Source organism: Nomascus leucogenys, chromosome 3 (genome assembly GCF_006542625.1).
Source record: "Nomascus leucogenys isolate Asia chromosome 3, Asia_NLE_v1, whole genome shotgun sequence".
NCBI classification, from domain to species: Eukaryota; Metazoa; Chordata; class Mammalia; order Primates; family Hylobatidae; genus Nomascus; species Nomascus leucogenys.
In genome coordinates, this window is record NC_044383.1 from 146134830 (window position 1) to 146155584 (window position 20755).

At 48.9% G+C, this 20755-nt stretch overlaps 1 protein-coding gene across 1 annotated transcript in view; it reads left to right on the forward strand.

Annotated features, from left to right (window-relative positions):
• The window catches only part of IGF2R (insulin like growth factor 2 receptor), a 136052-nt gene that overhangs the window by 85220 nt on the left and 30077 nt on the right, over positions 1 to 20755 (forward strand). The window contains exons 20-35 of the mRNA XM_030809929.1: positions 2134 to 2235; positions 3735 to 3836; positions 4618 to 4810; positions 6095 to 6265; positions 7053 to 7196; positions 7303 to 7478; positions 8073 to 8160; positions 8959 to 9174; positions 9950 to 10080; positions 10352 to 10449; positions 13671 to 13807; positions 15529 to 15719; positions 18049 to 18175; positions 18891 to 19010; positions 19339 to 19595; positions 19881 to 20099. Coding sequence (XP_030665789.1) covers positions 2134 to 2235; positions 3735 to 3836; positions 4618 to 4810; positions 6095 to 6265; positions 7053 to 7196; positions 7303 to 7478; positions 8073 to 8160; positions 8959 to 9174; positions 9950 to 10080; positions 10352 to 10449; positions 13671 to 13807; positions 15529 to 15719; positions 18049 to 18175; positions 18891 to 19010; positions 19339 to 19595; positions 19881 to 20099 — 2472 coding nt within the window. The remainder of the gene's footprint in view (positions 1 to 2133; positions 2236 to 3734; positions 3837 to 4617; positions 4811 to 6094; positions 6266 to 7052; positions 7197 to 7302; positions 7479 to 8072; positions 8161 to 8958; positions 9175 to 9949; positions 10081 to 10351; positions 10450 to 13670; positions 13808 to 15528; positions 15720 to 18048; positions 18176 to 18890; positions 19011 to 19338; positions 19596 to 19880; positions 20100 to 20755) is intronic.

Sequence of the window (20755 nt, forward strand, 5' to 3'; positions counted from 1 at the left end):
GTCCCCACATTCATTTTGGGTTGAAGACGTAACATTTAAATGTATTACATTTGGGCCCTATATGTCGAAAGGTGAAGCAGAGGACATGAAGGCCCTCTGTGTGCAGCCTCCATAGAAGGCCAGGACCACCTGGGAGTTGTGGTCTCTTATCAGGAGGGAATGCTGGTCGATTGTTGTGTTGTCAGAACCGCAAAAAGGGATAGATGTCGTCATGCGGTAGGTTGATACCAGCAGCAGAGTCTTTCAAAAGGGCCAGCTTCTGTTTAGCACTTAGGGAAGAAAGCCTAGCGGTTAACGAGGAAAGGGGTGTAATGCGGTATGTCTCACCTCCCACCCTGTCATGGACAGGAATGCAGTTTTTAAGTTTCTCTGGGGTCCCCTTGGCTAAGAGTGGGGTGTGTTCAGTCAGTTGTGGGGCTTAGGATTTTATTTTTATTTCTTATTACCTATAGTTTTAGGTTTACACCAGGGTCATGTGTTTTTGAGAAATTATCAAATGGTTAGGAGAGTGGAGAGACTGGAAGCCATGTTCGTTATCAACTAAATTATTAACAGTCCCTTGTTGCCAGTGTGTGGCAGCTTCCTCAAGCCCCACTGAAATGAGCCAGCAGGATGTGTTCTTGCCCTGCAGTGGCCCAGTGGACGCTGCGTCACTCACCTGCCTGGTCTGCTTTGTCATTGGCTAACACACTCTTTTTCCTGAGAGACACTTCCTTTAGAGTTAAAGATCTCGGGGATCAGGGAATGAATGACGGGCAGGCTGAGCTTGGCCCATGCTCTCTGTGGGAGGTGTTCTGTCCGGGTTGTACACACTCTCCTTGGATTCACCTGAGCTTGGGCCGCCCACTTCTCTCAGTCTCAGGAAGGATCCAGGTTTGGTGTTCCACGGGGAGATGCCCAGGTTGCCCAGTTCAGCCCGGTGGTCTGTTTTGGGCACGTCTGTACATTCCCAACCTGTGGACTGCCCCCTCCCTCTCTGGTTTCTTGTTGCCATTGAGACACTGGGTAGTTCCATGAAGTTCTTGGACCCTTGGTTTTCCAGCTTTTCTGTGATACCATATTTAGTTTACAGAGTAACTTCACATTGTTGTCATGTCTCTCAGCACTCATATGGGACCTGCTGCACAGCAGCAGCACAGGAAATACACTCACTGAAGGAAGAAAGGGCCACTCTCCCAGGGGTTTGCAGTCACAGAACTTTCACAGGCTGAAGCTCAGTCCCTTTCACAAGCACATTGTGAAGTGGAAGGAGCAGGTGTGTTTTTATTCTACTGCTAGTGTTGCTGAGGCCTGGAGTGGGTGGGGACTTTCAAGGGTAGAGAGCCCTTGACGGGCAAGGGTGTGGACTCAGTGTTAGTGGCTGTTGTTCCTGAACCTGTGACCCTGGGCAGGTGTCTTAACTTCCTTGTGCCTCAGTTTTCTCATTTGTAGGCTGTGTTTGTGGGTCACTGGGAGGTGCAGTTGAGAAATGCTAACAAAACTCATAGTGCAGTCCTGGTGTGTGATACACGCTCCCTGATCGGCAGCTGCCGTTGCCCGTGTGGTGGTGGTGCTCTCACAAAGCTAATGGCTCTTTGGGGGAGCTTTTTATGGAAACATACACACCGAAGGGTGCACAGATGATGACGTGACACAGCTGGGTGAGTGTCCACAAACTACACATCAGGAAAGAACATGCTACCCCCTAGGGTAGCATGCCCTCTTCCTGCCACTGCTCAGCACCCTCCTGACCTCTGACAGCGCAGGCCAGTGTTGCCGAATCCTGAGCTGATGTCAGTGACTCCTATGTACCGTTGCCTTTGTGTATGGCTTCTTGCATTCAACTTTTTGTGTAGGGTGCTTCTCAGAACCTTGGGCTCAGACCTATGTTTGGATCTGAATTCTGCCATTTACTGCTGGCATGATTTCTATATTTCTGAATATCCAAGCGTAGGAGATTATTTTGTCTTCATAGGGAGAATAAGAACATTAAATTCTAATTAGGTAATGCACGTTAAGTGCCTAGCTTATTGGCTGACTCATAATAAACATCTAGCAGATTTTGGCTATTTTTATGTCTCAGGCGAGTATTCTTTCGGTTAGATCAAGTTCCATGTTACTGTATTGACTTTTACCCTGGATTTGCCCATTCAGAACAGCCACCCCATCTTTTCTCTCAACTGGGAGTGTGTGGTCAGTTTCCTGTGGAACACAGAGGCTGCCTGTCCCATTCAGACAACGACGGATACAGACCAGGTATGTGTGCTTTCACCTGGCCCTTGTGCTGAGCTGCCTGCTGGACATCCTCAACTCACCCCAGTGTTCCAGCTCTGAACTGACCCCTGCCCCTTCTTTCTGAATCAGTTACTGCATTGCATTGACAGTGGGTGTCTGCAGGTCACCCTGAGTTCCTCTCCACCCCCATCTCCCAGCTCCTGGGATAAGAACCAGGTCCCTCAGTCTTACTCTCTGCTCACTGTAGTTTCCTTCCTTTCGTTTCCATTCCTTTGTTCCTTCCATGTGGCAGTGGCATCCTGGTGGGCTCTGGGGCTTCTGCGCCACCGGCAGATGTCTGACTAGTCAATACATCATTCCACAACTAAACCGTCTCAGTGCCTGTCCCCTAGAGGGTAGAGCCCGTATGTTTTAATGTGACCCTATCCATAGAGCACAGCCTGCAGGTGTTAATGTGATCCTGTCTATAGGGTAAGGCCTGTGTGTCTCACCTGTGCATAGGCCGGAGCCCACAGGTGTTAATATGATCCCGTCTATAGGGTGAGGCCTGTGTGTCTCACCGTGGCCCTGTGCGTAGGGCAAAGCCCACAGGTGTTAATATGATCCTGTCTATAGGGTGAGGCCTGTGTGTCTCACCGTGGCCCTGTGCATAGGGCAGAGCCCACAGGTATTAATGTGCCACTCGAGGCTCTCAGTGCCTACTGTGTCCTCTGGCTCCTCCCGCCCTCTGCCCGGGTCCATACCCTCCTCTTGTTGAGTGCACCCTGCAGGGCATAGCAGTAAGCTGCTCAGTGACGTTCTCTCTGACCTCCCCAGGGTAGTGAGTTGTTTTCACAGCACCATGTATATTTCTTTATGGTGGGACCCGTTTGCCTTCCCACTTCCTGTTCTAAGCTACACTGCAGACTCTGGCAGCAGAGACCAGGGCTTTTCCAAACCAACAGCCCCAGCACAGGGTCCTGGCTTTGTAACTGCTCAGTGAGGGCAGGATGCCAGGCACCCTGTTCATGGACAGTGTTTCTGGGGCTGTGGCCACCGTCCCCTTCCCTGCATTCAGTGGACAGAGGGAGGCCCAGGGCAAAGTTTAATATAGGGAGGAGAGGATATCATTTGACAGTCACCTGATCATACTTCCCATGATTACATTAAGGGAATAATTGAGACAGAAAACAGAACATGAGATTTCTTAAGATGTTTATTTTCTTTAAGAAACTTGTTTATGAGTCTTATGTTTCCTCTCCAGCTTTAGGGAGTAGCAGTAGTCTTAGGGCAATGCAGTAGCCTTAACAGCTTCCAGGTGAGTGTAATTTCTGAGTCTGGGCTCACACTTGGTATACCTTAGGGTGGTATATTTGAAGAGGCTACATGTAGGTCTACATTTTTGATAGGGATTTTGAAAGTAAATGGAGAAACAGCTTTGTCAGGTGCATAACATGCAGGTTTCTGGAGGTGCCGTATGTGTTATGTTCCTGTGGAATTGGTTTGAATGAGCCCCTTTTTCCCCATTTTGTTTCCTGTAGGCTTGCTCTATAAGGGATCCCAACAGTGGATTTGTGTTTAATCTTAACCCACTAAACAGGTCGCAAGGATATGTGGTCTCCGGCATTGGGAAGACTTTTGTGGTAAGAGTGATATGATGCATTTCCAGTTTGCTTTGAAACAAGGGGAGAGTGCATTATTGAAGTCACCTGCACGTGGTGATTTGAGAGAATTGCCCAGGCCACTGTGGTGGCAGCACTTACCCAGAAGGAGATGGGAAAATCCAGATTGAAGGGAAACATGAAGTAAAACCATTTACCACCATTCTGGCACAGTTCAGAGTGAAGACTGTTATTCTTCAAATAATAAGTTGTTCTCTTTAAGGAAACACTTTCTAAAGATAGTGCTGAAGCCTGTACTCATTGTCCATTGGTCTCTCCTTACTGTATCTTCACACCAGAGAGCATAATTGACTTCATTTTTACAACTATAATAATTTTTAATGGAATGATATCAAAATTTTTAAGAAATGTAGGGTACCACTTTATACGTACTTGTAATTAACATGATTTCAATGATACGTACTTTCTCATAATTGAAAATATTATAACATTATGACTTCTGTGTCTTCCCTCTCTTATATATGGTACATTATTACATGCAGTAGATCTTATGCATTTATAGATACAGGGATGTATGAATTTAAATGATGTATAGATACTAAACCTTAAAGGCAGTTTATAGATACTGCCCTTTGGACTTGTGTACTAACTGTACTAACATGCCGGACAGTGGAAAGTTGGCAAGTTGACTAACAAATAAGAAACGTTTAACCTAGTGGGATTTGGAGTTGCTAGGGTTCTTGTCTATGGTGATATACAAGGCATAAATTTGTTTGTATGGCTCTTACCGTCTGACCTGCAGTTTAATGTCTGTGGCACAATGTCTCTCTGTGGGACCATCCTGGGAAAACCTGCTTCTGGCTGTGAGGCGGAAACCCAAACTGAAGAGCTGAAGAATCTGAAGCCAGCAAGGCCAGTCGGAATTGAGAAAAGCCTCCAGCTGTCCACAGAGGGCTTCATCACTCTGACCTACAAAGGGCCTCTCTCTGCCAAAGGTGAGCTCAGAGCCATGTTGTTTTGTAGCTAAAAAGGGCCCTGGTGGCTCTGTGGCTGGCCATGCACCTTCCTGAGTGTAGGATGTGCACACTCCCCCGCCACCATGGGCTGTGCTGTCCACCTTGCTGCAGGAGCCACCACGTTGGTCTTCCTGTCTTTGACCTCGCAGAATACAGGGGTCCTGTTATCCGCGGGTTCACTTTCTGTGGTCTCACATGGTCCGAGAATAATAAGGTATTTTGTGAGAAAGAATGAGAGAAACCACATTCATGTAACTGTCATTACAGATATTGTTACAGTTGTTCTGTTTTATTGTTAATCTCTTGCTGTGCCTAGCTTACAAATTGAACTTCATCCTCAGTATGTGTGTATAGGAAACAGCATAGTATATATAGGGTTCTCAATTTCAGGCATTCACTGTGGGTCTCGGAACATTTCCCCCAAAGATAAGGGGGGCTGCTGTAGCCTGTATTCAACACAGCAGTCAGAGTGATGTTTCTGAAACGTCACATCATATCACTTCCCAGCTCAGAGCCCTCAGAGGCTCTGCACTATACCTAGAGTAGAAGCCAGCATCCACAGTACAGCCATGGGACGCCCGTGGGGGCTCTCTGAGATGATCACCCCCTGCTCTTCCTGCGTGGCCCGCTGGCCTCCCTGTTTCTGATATAAACAAAGTGCACTCTCCCCCACCCTCCCCTCTTGAATCTTTGTACTTGCTGCTCGCTCTGGAACCAGCACAGCTGCGGGCAGGGGTTTTCGTCTGCTTCATTCATTCCTATACGTGGTAGGAACTTAGTATTTGTTCAGTAAGCCAACAAATTACAGTTACGTTGTCTTCTAATGCTTGGATTGGTAAACTCATGTGGGATTTAAATATTTTCTGGAAGAGTAGGAATGCCAGGATGTTAGGCTCATGGTAGAAACCTGTCATCACATAGGCCACTGTTGCAGTATGTAAAGCTATCATCACATAGGCCACCGTTGCAGTGAGTGTGTAAACCTGTCATCACATAGGCCACTGTTGCAGCGAGTGTGTAAACCTGTCATAACAGGCCACCGTTGCAGTGAGTGTGTAAACCTGTCGTAATATAGGCCACCGTTGCAGCGAGTGTGACCACTCTGTTCATGTCGAGTCCCTCGATACATGCTTGATGCCCCGGTGTCATTGTTCCCACAAACGGCTGTGAAGCTTGTTGCCAGTGGTGTTGCTGCACTGTGCTTGTGGGCTGTGTCATGAATACTGTTCTGTCTCTTAAAATCTGGGCCTTCTTGCTTTACAGGTACCGCTGATGCTTTTATCATCCGCTTTGTTTGCAATGATGATGTTTACCCAGGGAACTCCACATTCCTGCATCAAGACATCGACTCTGGGCAAGGGATCCGAAACACTTACTTTGAGTTTGAAACTGCATTGGCCTGTGTTCCTTCTCCAGTGGACTGCCAAGTCACCGGTAAGGCCGTGCGGCCTAAGAACTGAGAGGCCAGTCAAGAGTCAGTGTGTGTGTGAGTGGATATGAAGGTGTGTTTCTGTGTGTGTGTATATTTGTGTGTGTGTGGTGTGTATGCTTGGCTTTGCAGGCAGCATGACATTTCTGTTATATATTTTCTTTGAATGATGCCTAGAGTTGTAATGTTTTTCTTGAAGGGAATCTGACTATATAATTAATGGTTTTAAGCTATCTTTTGGGATCAGATACGTCTTAAGAACAGAGAAGAAAATGCAGAGGAAACACATTTCACATATACTGTCAGAACTTCTTATTTGAGGGTGAAAAAAAAAAAAAGAAAAAGATGTTAAACCCCCTAGGCTGTGCCCTGGAAGCTGACAGTGTATACGGGAGACCTTGGACTCGGGTTGACCCTGCCCCCTCTGCAGCAGTGGTACTTCCTTGTCAAGGGCAGTGGGGGTTTGGCTTTTTTCTTTAAAGAGTCTTTAGGGTCTCACTATGTTGCCCAGGCTGGCCTTGAACTCCTGGTCCTAAGTGATCCTCCTGCCTCAGCCTCCGAAGTAGCTGACTACAGGCGCATGCCACCAGGCCTGGCTGTGAAGGGCAGTTTTGAGGGACAGAGTGGGCGTGTTTTGTAGGCAAAGCCTCTCAACCTCCTGTGGATTTCCTCATCCTTACAGTTAGGAATGCCAGGTTCACGCCTCCTTAGGGCTTATTTAGGGTGAAAGCCAGTTCTTGAACGCTCACAAGGAGGCAGAGTTCTCCAGCGTGGTTTTTTGTTGTGTTTCAGACCTGGCTGGAAATGAGTACGACCTGACTGGCCTAAGCACAGTCAGGAAGCCTTGGACGGCTGTTGACACCTCTGTCGATGGGAGAAAGAGGACTTTCTATTTGAGCGTTTGCAGTCCTCTCCCTTACATTCCTGGGTGCCATGGTGAGTTCTGCATGGTCTCTTGATTGGCGTCTGTTCATATTGTTAGAGCATTTGACTCAAGGTTGTCACCTTCCTTATGCCCAAACCACTTATTCTGTTCTTCCAGGCAGCGCAGTGGGGTCTTGCTTAGTATCAGAAGACAATAGCTGGAATCTGGGTGTGGTGCAGATGAGTCCCCAAGCCGCGGCGAATGGATCTTTGAGCATCATGTATGTCAACGGTGCCAAGTGTGGGAACCAGCGCTTCTCCACCAGGATCACGTTTGAGTGTGCTCAGATATCGGTGTGTGTTCAGACCAGCAATGACATGTTGTCCCTGGGTGACTCCATTTCCCATTTCCCTTGAACCTCTGAATCTTCTATCTTGTTTAAAACTTGCCTGTGTTTTCGTGGAGTTTCAGCCATTGCTAGGATTTGACAAGAATGCATTCATTTCTTCAGGTCTTAAATTTTTAATAAATGCTATGTAGTTTGCACATGGAGGTCAAAGATTGGGTACTAATTGTGGCTATCATTTATTTAATTTTTTTTTTTTTTTTGAGATGGAGTCTTACTCTGTCACCCAGGCTGGAGTGTAGTGGTGCAATCTTGGCTCGCTGCAACCTCTGCCCCCCAGGTTCAAGTGATTCTCCTGCCTCAGCCTCCCGAGTAGCTGGGATTACAGGCACCTGCCACTGTGCCCAGCTAACTTGTATTTTTAGTAGAGACGGGGTTTCACCATCTTGGCCAGGCTGATCTTGAACTCCTGAACTTGTGATCCACCTCCCTTGGCCTCCCAAAGTGCTGAGATTACAGGTGTGAGCCACCATGCCCGGCCCCATTTGATTAATTTTTAAAATAAACAGGAAACAAATCAGGCTGCTGATTTATATTACAGGGCTCACCAGCATTTCAGCTTCAGGATGGTTGTGAGTACGTGTTTATCTGGAGAACTGTGGAAGCCTGTCCTGTTGTCAGAGTGGAAGGTAGGATTGGGCCTGTCCCTGCGAGTCATTTTAAATGTATAGAGTAGCTGACGTTCTGAACGATGCCTTAGATGTGAGACCATGTGATAACAGCCATAGCTGGGGTCATGAGACACACGCTAGGGGGTGGATAGTTTCTTATCCTTGAGCTTTGTTTTTACTGAAGCATATTGCTAATTTCACAAGTGACATTTTCCTTGTGTGCCTGGATTGATGGGGTTTTGGCGTCTGATGCTCGAAGACACTAATGTGGGGTTTGGTTTTGTGTTGTTTGATGAAGCAAGTCTTTATTCCGGGACCTAGACTTTCCTAGAAAGCTGTTTGCCAGGCGAGTTGTATTATATATAAACAAAATCACGTGGAAATGGTTTTTAATGCCCATTTATAGCTGGTATTTACCTAACCAAAAATTGTAAAACTTTTTTTTTTTTTTTTTTTTGGAGACCGAGTTTTGCTCTGTTGCCAGGCTAGAGTGTAATGGCGCCATCTCGGCTCACTGCAACCTCTGCCTCTTGGGTTCAAGCGATTCTCCTGCCTCAGCCTCCTGAGTAGCTGGGACTACAGGGTGCCTGCCACTATGCCCAGCTAATTTTTGTATTTTTAGTAGAGACGGGGTTTCACCATATTGGCCAGGATGGTCTAGATCTCTTGACCTAGTAATCCACCCGCCTCGGCCTCCCAAAGTGCTGGGATTACAGGTGTGAGCCACTGCACCTGGCCATTTGTAAAGCTTTTTGCTTGAAAATGTGAATGTGTGTGTGGTTGCAGTTGCCCTTCTCTTCTTCTGTGTTCTTGAAGGAGACAACTGTGAGGTGAAAGACCCAAGGCATGGCAACTTGTATGACCTGAAGCCCCTGGGCCTCAACGACACCATTGTGAATGCTGGCGAATACACCTATTACTTCCGGGTCTGTGGGAAGCTTTCCTCAGACATCTGCCCCACAAATGACAAGTCCAAGGTGGTCTCCTCATGTCAGGAAAAGCGGGAACCGCAGGGATTTCACAAAGTGGCAGGTACCATTGTTTGTCGTTTTCCTTTTGTTGCAAAGGAATGGAATTAAAATATTAAAATATTTTGCTAAAGATGAATTTTCCCTTGAGTCAGAAACATGAGTGTTCTACTGTAAAAAAAAAAAAAAAAAAAAAAAGCATATTAATGATATTTCAGATTTTGCTTGATTTTCTTAATCAGAGTACATACTGAAGGATGTTGGTAGAGCATGTCTGTTTTATTCTTAGCCATGCCAGTTACTGACTCTAAGGTCATATTTCTCTTCTTTATTACGACATTGGGACACAGTGAGCTAGCCAGTGATGGATGTTCTGAGGTAGTACTTGATAGCATTGAGTCACAGGGAATGCATTTAGTACGAGGTTTGGCTGTAAAAATTACAGGGCAGGCTGTTGGTCATTCATGCTGTTTCAGCAGTTGGGCAAGATTTAAATACATATAGGAACTTGTAAAAATGAAGTCAAAGTAGCTGGTGGTGAGTACGTGGACAGCCCTCAGGCACAGTGGAGAAAGTGACATTCCCTTAGGTGATGAGGCTAAGGAATGCCCCATGTCATCATACACGGGTCAGTCTGTGACGTTGCAGCAGCCTTGGACAAGGGGAAGCCTGATTTTATTCCCAAAGTGTAATGTGACAGGAGTGCATGGTGTGGTGCCGGGAGGCCAGGGATACTTTGTCCCACACTCTTCAGGGTGTGTGGTGTCACATGTCTTAGGCCAAGTTTGACAGCCTAGGGACCCGAACCAAACCTTGTTTAACGTTCTCCTTCTTTACAGGTCTCCTGACTCAGAAGCTAACTTATGAAAATGGCTTGTTAAAAATGAACTTCACGGGGGGGGACACTTGCCATAAGGTTTATCAACGCTCCACAGCCATCTTCTTCTACTGTGACCACAGCACCCAGCAGGTGAGCATGTACTGATGGCCCTCAGCGGGGTCTTCTCCCCACCCTCAGGCTGCTGGGATTGTATTAGAAAGAATCTGTCCTCAGATCTCATCAAATCTCCTGGTTAACTGAGTTTAAAATACCATTTACAGAAAATACGTTGAAACTTTCATCGGTTAGTATTGATTTTCATGAATGTAACCATTCTTTACTATTTTCATTCTTAAAACTCAAAGCATGAACTAAAGTTTTGCATTCTCACTTTTATATATGTGCCTCTTAACTTTTTTAGCCAGTATTTCTAAAGGAGACTTCAGATTGTTCCTACTTGTTTGAGTGGCGAACGCAGTATGCCTGCCCACCTTTCGATCTGACTGAATGTTCATTCAAGTAAGTCAATGGATGTGTTGTCTCTTTTGGACAGACTAACTTCGTATGATTTTGCTTTAATAATTAGTGGTCTTGGGTACAGGGGATTAGATTAGTCAGTTAATTTACCTAGGACTCGGTTTGCTCATATTAAAATGAGGAGTCGGGCTAGGTTAACTCTCAGCGCCGTCACCACCTTGAGCTGCTGTGGTGACTGTATGGGGAAGGGATTGGAGCTGAAGCAGAGAGTGGACACCTGGCACTCTTGCGTGATCCACATGTCAGTGAGCAGAGTGGGCCAGGAGCTGTGTGTGACCCCTGCGGTGAAGGGAGGTCTCTCACAGCTTTGCCAGATCGCCTTCTGGTCACCTGGGGTCCTGTCCTTAGAGATTTTGGTTTTGTGGGTCTGCGGTTCTGTTTTTTGGAGGGATGCCCTGGCAGTTCTGCTGTGTGAAACACCTAGTATGAGCCACTTGGTCAATGTTGACTTTCCTGGGGGAAAGTGCAGTCTATTCTGTTTCCTTCCAGCCTTTGTTCTGTTGTGTCATCTGTTATTTATGTAGGTGAAATCATCACTTAAGTTTTAGGAACGTATGTAATTGCAAGCATTTAGTAATTTATGTTCAGTGACTTTAAATCATAATTTTAGTAACCTTACCTTTTCCAGTTAACATTTTGTAAATATTTTCATGTGAAACAAATTTGTTTCTCATTTCTACTGGATGGGAAATGTTCTCAGTAGATATCCCCGGTTCAGTTAGCACTTCTCTTTCTGCCGTTTGAGGCTGCCTTCAGTTTTCTGATATTTATATACAAGGAATGAAATTTTGATTTTCTTTGCACATAAAGCTTTTTTTCCTAAAGATATGTGTATGTGTGTGTATATATATATTGTTTTTGAGATGGAGTCTCGCTCTGTCGCCCAGGCTGCAGTGCAGTGGTGTGATCTATCTTGGCTCACTGCAACCTCCTCCTCCCTGGTTCAAGCAATTCTCCTGTCTCAGCATCCCTAGTAGCAGGGATTACAGACACCACCATGCCTGGCTAATTTTTGTGGTTTTTTTTTCTTTCTTTGAGACAGAGTCTCGCACTGTCACCTGGGCTGGAGTGCAGTGGCGTGATCTTGGCTCACTGCAACCTCCACCTCCCGGGTTCAAGTGATTCTCCTACTTCAGCCTCCTGAGTAGGTGGGATTACAGGTGTCCGCCACCACACCCAGCTAATTTTTTTTAATTTTAAGTAGAAATGGGGTTTCACTATGTTGGCCAAGCTGGTCTTGAACTCCTGACCTCGTGATTCGCCCGCCGTGGCCTCCCAAAATGCTGGGATTACATGTGTGAGCCACTGCACCAGCCTATTTTTCATATTTTTAGTAGAGACAGGGTTTTGCCATGTTGGCCAGGCTGGTCTTGAACTCCTGACCGCAGGTCATCCTCCGTCTGCCTTGGCCTCACAAAGTGCTGGGATTATAGGTGTAAGCCACTGCGCCCGGCGTTCCTAAAGATATTTTTATGCTAAGTTTTTTAAAGTAGAATTAAGTCAGAGGAGAATTTTATAATCTCTTACAATAAAAGTTAATACATGTCTATTGTAATTGAGAGTCCAAAAATACTAATAGATGAAATTACCCACCCTCACCTCTCCCTCCCCTACCCCTAGCTTCACTCCACTTTTTACTATTTCTTCTTGTGGTTCTTTTTGGAACCTTCTATAACTCTAAACCCTCTATTTGTCAGCTTCTAATGGTGTCCATTGACTCTCTTTTAAAAGATGAAAGCTGTCCTCACCCATGCTGTTCTCCTCTCCTGTTTCCTCTGCCTTGGCTTCGTTAGTTCTATTTTTATTTCTTCTGTTGACTACTTTTAGAGCATTTGGTGATACCCACTAAGCTCAGTTCTTGTCCCATCACCTTCAGGCAGCTTTCCCTTCCTGCCACCTGCCCCTGGTTTGGGCGCTCCTCCTCTCGTGCATGCAGTACTGCAGCTGCCACTCCGAGGTCTCCCTGCCATGTCCCTTGTCACACATTTGGTTAGTCCCACACAGTAATTAGAATGATCCTCTTGAGATATAAGTCCCACCATGTCGCTCTTGCTGAAACCTTCTCATTGGGACCCACAGGCTGAAGTTCTTCCTCTGATGGACATGACCACCGTGTTATCTCTAACCTCACTTTCACTCTGTTCCAGCCACATGGGCCTTCTGCCTTTCTCAGGTCGTGTCGGGCTTATGTGCCTTGGGCCCTTTGCTCGTGCTGTTCTCTGCCTGGGATGCTCTTTACTGGGTGCCGGGATGGTCAGTGATTCCGTTTCTCTCAGAGTCTACCCTCTCGGTCACGCCTTCTCTGGCTCCACTGTCTAAAATTTCAACAGCTGCTTTCCTCTGCCCCCAAACTTCATATCCCCCTTATCTGCCTTTTTTCCTACAGCTCTTACTTCCATCAAATAATAGTATGTATTTTTAAAAGTCTATCTTGTTCACGGTCATTTTCTTCCACAGGTAATTTTGGTAAACTTTGTAAGATTGATGATGTTTATCTGTTTTGTTTAATACAGTACCCCCAGTTTAGCACACAGCTTTTGAATGAGTGACCAGTTTTTATTCCCCTCTGAAGCGCTAAGAGCTGCCGCCAAGGTGGCATCTGTAGCTGCTCCCGTCGCTGCTCCATGGTGGCAGAGTGTGTGTCTCACTCACTGTTAATATTGCTCCTGGCATGGGGTTGATTCCCAGTTACTGTCTGTATTTGGGATTTGTGTAGTTAGTGAACCTTTAGCCTGTGCAGAAAGGTCAGCAAGCCCATTTTAATTTCAGTAACTGCCGGTGGTCTTGGTTTTAAAACAACAGGTGGCCTGCGGCTGCCCTGGGCATGGCCCCTGCTGTGTGTGCTCCGAGCATCTTGGCTGCTCACCTTTGTCACCAGCGAGTTCCACTTCTCAGTGGCCTGAGCACAGACAGCACGCACTTTGCAGACTTGAGTTTTTCTGTTAAAATTTAAATTTTAAGTGAGCCTAATAGTTTCCTGAACTATTATGTTCAGGAAAGTTATGTTGTTGCTGATTCTGATGGGGTGTGTGTGTGTGTGTGTGTGTGTGTGTGTGAGAGAGAGAGAGAGAGAGAGAAGTCGAGTCTAAAGTTCAGTCACGCTTAGACTATGCCTGAATACTTGAACTTTTCTAGACAGAGTACCCAATGTTTAAAGAGAATACGACCAAACCTAATTAACTGCAGGGTTTTCTTTTTTTCAGAGATGGGGCTGGCAACTCCTTCGACCTCTCGTCCCTGTCAAGGTACAGTGACAACTGGGAAGCCATCACCGGGACGGGGGATCCAGAGCACTACCTCATCAATGTCTGCAAGTCTCTGGCCCCGCAGGCCGGCACTGGTGAGAGAGGGCCTCCTCTTGGGGTGGTGGTTGCAGTGAGTGTATCACAGGCTGGCACTGGTGAGAGAGGGCCTCCTCTTGGGGTGGTGGTTGCAGTGAGTGTATCACAGGCCGGCACTGGTGAGAGAGGGCCTCCTCGTGGGGTGGTGCTTGTAGTGAGCATATCACAGGCTGGCACTGGTGAGAGAGGGCCTCCTCGTGGGGTGGTGGTTGCAGTGAGCGTATCACAGGCTGGCACTGGTGAGAGAGGGCCTCCTCGTGGGGTGGTGGTTGTAGTGAGTATATCACAGGCTGTCACTGGTGAGAGAGGGCCTCCTCGTGGGGTGGTGGTTGTAGTGAGTATATCACAGGCTGTCACTGGTGAGAGAGGGCCTCCTCGTGGGGTGGTGGTTGTAGTGAGTATATCACAGGCTGGCACTGGTGAGAGAGGGCCTCCTCGTGGGGTGGTGCTTGTAGTGAGCGTATCACAGGCTGCCACTGGTGAGAGAGGGCCTCCTCGTGGGGTGGTGGTTGCAGTGAGTGTATCACAGGCTGGCACTGGTGAGAGAGGGCCTCCTCGTGGGGTGGTGGTTGCAGTGAGTGTATCACAGGCTGGCACTGGTGAGAGAGGGCCTCTTCATGGGGTGGTGGCTTGTCATGAGTTTATCGGGGAAGATCAAGTAGGATGGGGATTCTTTGGAGGCACTTTACTCTCTGCAGCATGGACGTGGTTTGGCTGAGAAGCAGCAGGACGAAGAATGATTTAAGGGTCTTAACAATTGATCCCTAGTATGGCCCAGGATAAATCAGTGCTGAGGACTGCTGGGAGTATGATAACCCTTTCTGAACATGAGGAGATGGAGGTATAATAGATAGAAATAATAACCATGGTGAGGAATCCTTCTTAGCAGGTAGAGATGGGGGGTGTGACGTGGAGGTCCTGTTGTGTGCCTGCGTATGTTGAGAGTTCTATGGTCGGTCCTTCTGTGATGCAGGGACAGCTCACTCAAACCTGCAGTGCTTGGCTGAGACTGGATGTCAGCTGTACATGGGAAACCAAGGGCACCTCCAGGGATCTTGGTACCACTCATGGCCCCTTGGAATCCTGAAGATGAAACTCATCCCATGTTCGTGGAGTTTCATACAGGCCCACCTGCATCTTGAGTGGCTCACCTCAAAGGGGGTGTGGTTGTTTTTAGCTGCAGAAGGTGGTTCCATCCTCTGTGTGGTTTGAGGCTGTGGTTCCACTTCCCCTTGCTGCATTGTGCTGTGCAGACTTCGACACAGCAGCTGTACCCCTTGGCATGGGACCAGTTCTTCACCCAGGGCACATGGCACTGGCATTTTAGGGACTGGGAAACAGGCAGAATTCTTGGTAGCTTCTTGAATAAAGAAGGTGCATGGATGTAGGCCATTTAAAATGTTCCGCTGGCTTAATTTGGGAATTTGAGCTTCATCCTATATGAGGTTCAGAAAGAATTTTGGCTGCTACAGCCTAGCTATCCCTCTACACTCACACCCGCCTGCCCCATTCCATCTGTGACAAAACAGCATGTAAGTGAGTGAGAACTAACGTGATGTCATTGTCATCTGACTTATGTGAAAGAAATACCAGGTATTTTGGAGTGACTCTTGGAAGCGTATGAAGTTCTGCAGCATGTGTGACATTTGTTGCCTGATGAAGTTCTGTTCTAGCCTGGGGAGTCACTAAAGGCAACTCTTTCTTGTGTCTGATGCTGCAGAGCCGTGCCCTCCAGAAGCAGCCGCATGTCTGCTGGGCGGCTCCAAGCCTGTGAACCTCGGCAGGGTAAGGGATGGACCTCAGTGGAGAGATGGCATAATTGTCCTGAAATACGTCGATGGCGACTTATGCCCAGACGGGATTCGGAAAAAGTCAACCACCATCCGATTCACCTGCAGCGAGAGCCAAGTGGTAAGGGACTGTTCCTGCGCCTTCTGCTGTTGCAGTTTTGGGAATTGAGCCCATGTGCAGGGCGGTGAGCCCCACATCCTCATCTGCCTTGGGACGCAAGTTCTAGAGCCTGGGATGATGCGCCCTTGCCAGAGGTTGGGGGAACAGCGTCGCCGCGGCCTGCAATCTGGGGAACCCTCATGCTGTCTGGCTCCTTAGAAGCTTGCCTGGCAGTTCCCGACTCAGAATTGGTTCTCTTCAGAGTTTGACTCAGACCCCTAAAGGCTGTGGAGGAGATTATTGTTTGACCACATGCCTTTTGTCTTCACGGTGGCAGCTTGGGAAGCACGAGAAGGTTGGCTGGGCCCAGGTCACAGGTAGCGCTGCCACTTCCCAGCCACGTAACTTGGTTAATTACTCAGCTAGTCTGCCCTGCTCAGCCGTTCATAACATGAGGTATACTTGTCCTGCCCATTGCGGGGTTTGGAGAGAAGAGGTAGGAAGTGCCTGGTGTCATTTCTGACACACGGGAGGTGCACAGTGAGCATGAGGGCCTGTGATCAGTTCTTCCCTTACTTGTTTGGCATGCACGTAAGCAGGTGTCGACTGCCTGCAGGTTTTTCTGTGTGTGAGAATTGTGGTGAGCCCCAGTGCTAGCGTGCATGACGAGCTCGGTGGCTGAGTTGGGCATTAACTCGGGCAGGACCAGCTTGCTGGGTGTCAGGGTGGCTCGCCCCATGCCCTCCAGTGGTGGGCAGCAGTGGTAGGGGAGCTTGGGATGGCGGGGGCTCCAGGAGCTTCAGGCTTGCCCTCTTGCCTGGAGCAGCAGGGAAGTTTCCTCCTGGGAAGATTGTGCAGAGGCTTAGCCCAGACTCATGAGCTGCTGGGGCCCGGGAGCATTCTCCTCTCTGATCTGAGAGGCTCGTGGCCGAGGACGAAAGGGCTGCCCCACATGTGGGGGGCAAAGGTGAGAGGGTGTGTGGGGCCCCTGTGCCCAGGGCCCAGAAGGCTGGGAGGGAAGGGTGAGGGGTTTGTGGGGTTCCCCATGTCCAGAGCCCAGGAGGCTGGGAGGAAAGGATGAGGGTGTTGTGTGGGGGCCTCAGTGCCCAGGATCCAGGAGGCTGGGAGGGAAGGGTGAAGGGTGTGTGGAGGCCCTGTGCCCAGGACCCAGGAGGCTGGAGGGAAGGGTGAGGGGTGTGTGGAGGCCCTGTGCCCAGGACCCGGGAGGCTGGAGGGAAGGGTGAAGGGTGTGTGGAGGCCCTGTGCCCAGGACCCGGGAGGCTGGAGGGAAGGGTGAGGGGTGTGTGGAGGCCCTGTGCCCAGGACCCAGGAGGCTGGAGGGAAGGGTGAAGGGTGTGTGGAGGCCCTGTGCCCAGGACCCGGGAGGCTGGAGGGAAGGGTGAGGGGTGTGTGGAGGCCCTGTGCCCAGGACCCGGGAGGCTGGAGGGAAGGGTGAGGGGTGTGTGGAGGCCCTGTGCCCAGGACCCAGGAGGCTGGAGGGAAGGATGAGGGTGTTGTGTGGGGGCCTCGGTGCCCAGGACCCAGGAGGCTGGAGGGAAGGATGAGGGTGTTGTGTGGGGGCCTCGGTGCCCAGGACCCAGGAGGCTGGAGGGAAGGGTGAAGGGTGTGTGGAGGCCCTGTGCCCAGGACCCAGGAGGCTGGAGGGAAGGGTGAGGGGTGTGTGGAGGCCCTGTGCCCAGGGCCCAGGAGGCTGGAGGGAAGGGTGAAGGGTGTGTGGAGGCCCTGTGCCCAGGGCCCAGGAGGCTGGACTGCAGTGTGGCTTATCAGGGTGCCCAGCAGGAATCATGGGGTTTACCTGGGAAGGAAGGTGCTGCTGAACTCATCATGCTAACTCTGCAGTGGACATGAAGCGTTTTGAGATGAGCAGAGTAAGCCTTGGCTGGTGCCAGTGGGAGGATGCATGGAATCGACTAGTTCTCTTGGTGGATCTTTTTGTTTTGACTGTGATAATGGATTTTACCTCATTTGGTTTTTAGAATTTTATCAGTGATTTACACATTTGTGTCTCCTAGTAGCCCTTCCAGCATCCTTTGCACACCTGACCCCAACCCCTGTCCTGTTCCTCAGCCTGGGGGAACTTCCTGGTCCCCTAAGTGGGTTGTTGCCTATGGGTGTTTCACTTACCTGCAGGGGAAGCCCATGGTGGCAGCTCAGGACACATTCTGACCCTTTGCTTTTCCTAATCTGTGCCTCATCCCACAGGCACATGGAGACAGAAATGTCACATGCTGTGGAGTTTTTCAGAGAAGCTTCCACTTGTAAGTTGAAATCATGATAGACATGGAAGTTTTGCGTGATCCCTTCAGGCCCTGTCTGTGCTTTGTTGTAGAACTCCAGGCCCATGTTCATCAGTGCCGTGGAGGACTGTGAGTACACCTTCGCCTGGCCCACGGCCACAGCCTGTCCCATGAAGAGCAATGAGCATGATGACTGCCAGGTCACCAACCCAAGCACAGGTGAGAGGTGGTGCCAGTCATTAACCCCAGTGCAGGTGAGAGATGGTGCCCCCACCAAACCCAGCTCATCAGGGGAGAGACCCAAGGAGAAGCTATGGGCAGCAGGCGCCCTGGGCAGAGGTATCATGGTGTGTGGGTGTGTTCGGCCTTTCTCTAGATGGGCTGCTGTGTGTTCTCCTGGCTCTCCTTCAGTGGAGGAGAGAATGCTCCCTCAGAGAATCCATCCCTCCTGTCACTCTCCTGGTGTGAGAGGTGCTCCTGGCTGGGGTTACTGACAGTGTCAGCCCAGCAGCTCTAGGCTCTCCAGGGCAGGTTAGAGCTAGCCCCTGGCTGCCTTTCGGCATCAGCGTAGTGGATTGCCGGGAGTCTCTCACCTGCCCTTGTGCTGGGCACCCAGAAAGGCACAGGCACAGTCCATTGGCAGCGAGAGGTGCACTGTGCAGGCTCTCCCCATGCCCACGAGAATCTTAGTGGCTGCTGTGGTATGGCCCAGCAGAGGGTGCTGTGAGCCACGATCTTTTCAGCTAAAGATGGGACATCTCATGGGTCAAGGGACTGCCAGTCTCATGATACAGCCTGGCTGTTGGTGGAGGATTTAGGACAGGGGTCGTGGTGAGAAGTCACAAGTCCTGATGCTGACATAATCTGCGCGTGAGCTCGCCTCCCAAGTCTCAGCTCCCTGGAGTCACTGTTGTCCCCATCTTCCACCCTACAGGACACCTGTTCGATCTGAGCTCCTTAAGTGGCAGGGCGGGATTCACAGCTGCTTACAGCGAGAAGGGGCTGGTTTACATGAGCATCTGTGGGGAGAATGAAAACTGCCCTCCTGGCGTGGGTGAGTGCTGTGGTCTCTCGTGTGTTGTCTGACTCTCCCGTCCTCTGGGGTTGTCCTCAGCCTCTTTGCATGCCAGTGGCAAAAAGGATGAGCAGAGCCAGGAAGCTGAGACGCTTTTGTCTCCTGCAGCAGTCAGCCCATGTGGGGGACACATGGTCGTGTGATGGAACGAACATTCAATGTAAAACAATGGTTCAAACCAGATTGGACACTTGAAGTTACAAGTGTTGGCTATGAAATTGATGGTCCTGACTTGCGAAAGTTCTCATCAGAAAATTGGCCATTGAGTCTGTGATTGTGTTTTCTCCACCTTTCCCTTATGGTGCAGGGGCCTGCTTTGGACAGACCAGGATTAGCGTGGGCAAGGCCAACAAGAGGCTGAGATACGTGGACCAGGTCCTGCAGCTGGTATACAAGGACGGGTCCCCTTGTCCCTCCAAATCTGGCCTGAGCTATAAGAGCGTGATCAGTTTCGTGTGCAGGCCTGAGGCCGGGCCAACCAATAGGCCCATGCTCATCTCCCTGGACAAGCAGACATGCACTCTCTTCTTCTCCTGGCACACGCCGCTGGCCTGCGAGCAAGCGGTGAGTTTTCAGATGGGCATGGGAGAAGTGCATGTCCAGTGCCCGGCTGCACCCGGGCCCCTTCATCAGGTTCACTTGCCCACTAGTAGATGCCCAGCCGAACTGTCCACTCCTGATCACCCCAATAATAAAGTTGACTGGAAGTGCCCAGTGCTATGTAATGAAGCATTTTGACACTTTTCTACTTTTTTTTGTTGTTATTCAGCTTTTAAATTCTTATGGATGACCTAGTGGTGATTAGGAACATTTTTTTGTAGACTCAAAGCAGTCTTTCCTACTTAACAGACCGAATGTTCCGTGAGAAATGGAAGCTCTATTGTTGACTTGTCTCCCCTCATTCATCGCACTGGTGGTTACGAGGCTTATGATGAGAGTGAGGATGATGCCTCTGATACCAACCCTGATTTCTACATCAATATTTGTCAGCCACTAAATCCCATGCATGGAGTGCCTTGTCCTGCTGGAGCCGCTGTGTGCAAAGTTCCTATTGATGGTCCCCCCATAGTAAGTATGACAAATCCAAGTGTGGAGATAATTTTTGCAAGACTTCTAGTGATAACCTTTGCATTGTTTCTTGCCTTCAGTGGTGAGTTGCTCAAGCATAAAAAAATGGAGAAGGTAAGTGGGACTGTGTGTGTTCTGGGTCCACTACTGGAAGATTAAAGGTTTGCACATTGAACTGTTCACTGATGATGGTAGCCAGGCATGGGAGATAACATGAATATGTGTGTAGGGACTCTACATGTCACGAGCCTCAGGGTTGACCCAAATCAAGAAGTTTTTAGGTAAAGTGACAGGAAAGCACATTGGCCTAGCCTGTTTTCTTTGTGTGAAATGCCTTGTCTTCTGTAGTTAAAACACTTTTGAAATGCAAGCAGTTTCTTTGGCAAGGAGTTATAATTAAAGGCCAGAGTACATTTGCTAATAGCTAAATATTTTGCCTTGAAAGCTTTGATTTTATGCATTAAAAAATTATTTTGTAGAGATGGGAGTATTGCTATGTCACCCAGCCAGGCTGGCCTGAGGCTCCTGGCCTTAAGTGATCCTCCTAAAGTGCTGGGATTACAGGTGTGAGCCACAGTGCCCGCCTTGCTAGCATGTTTTAATAGAAATTTGGATCTTTAAAAATTGTCTCCATGAGTTATTTTCATATTTTGTCA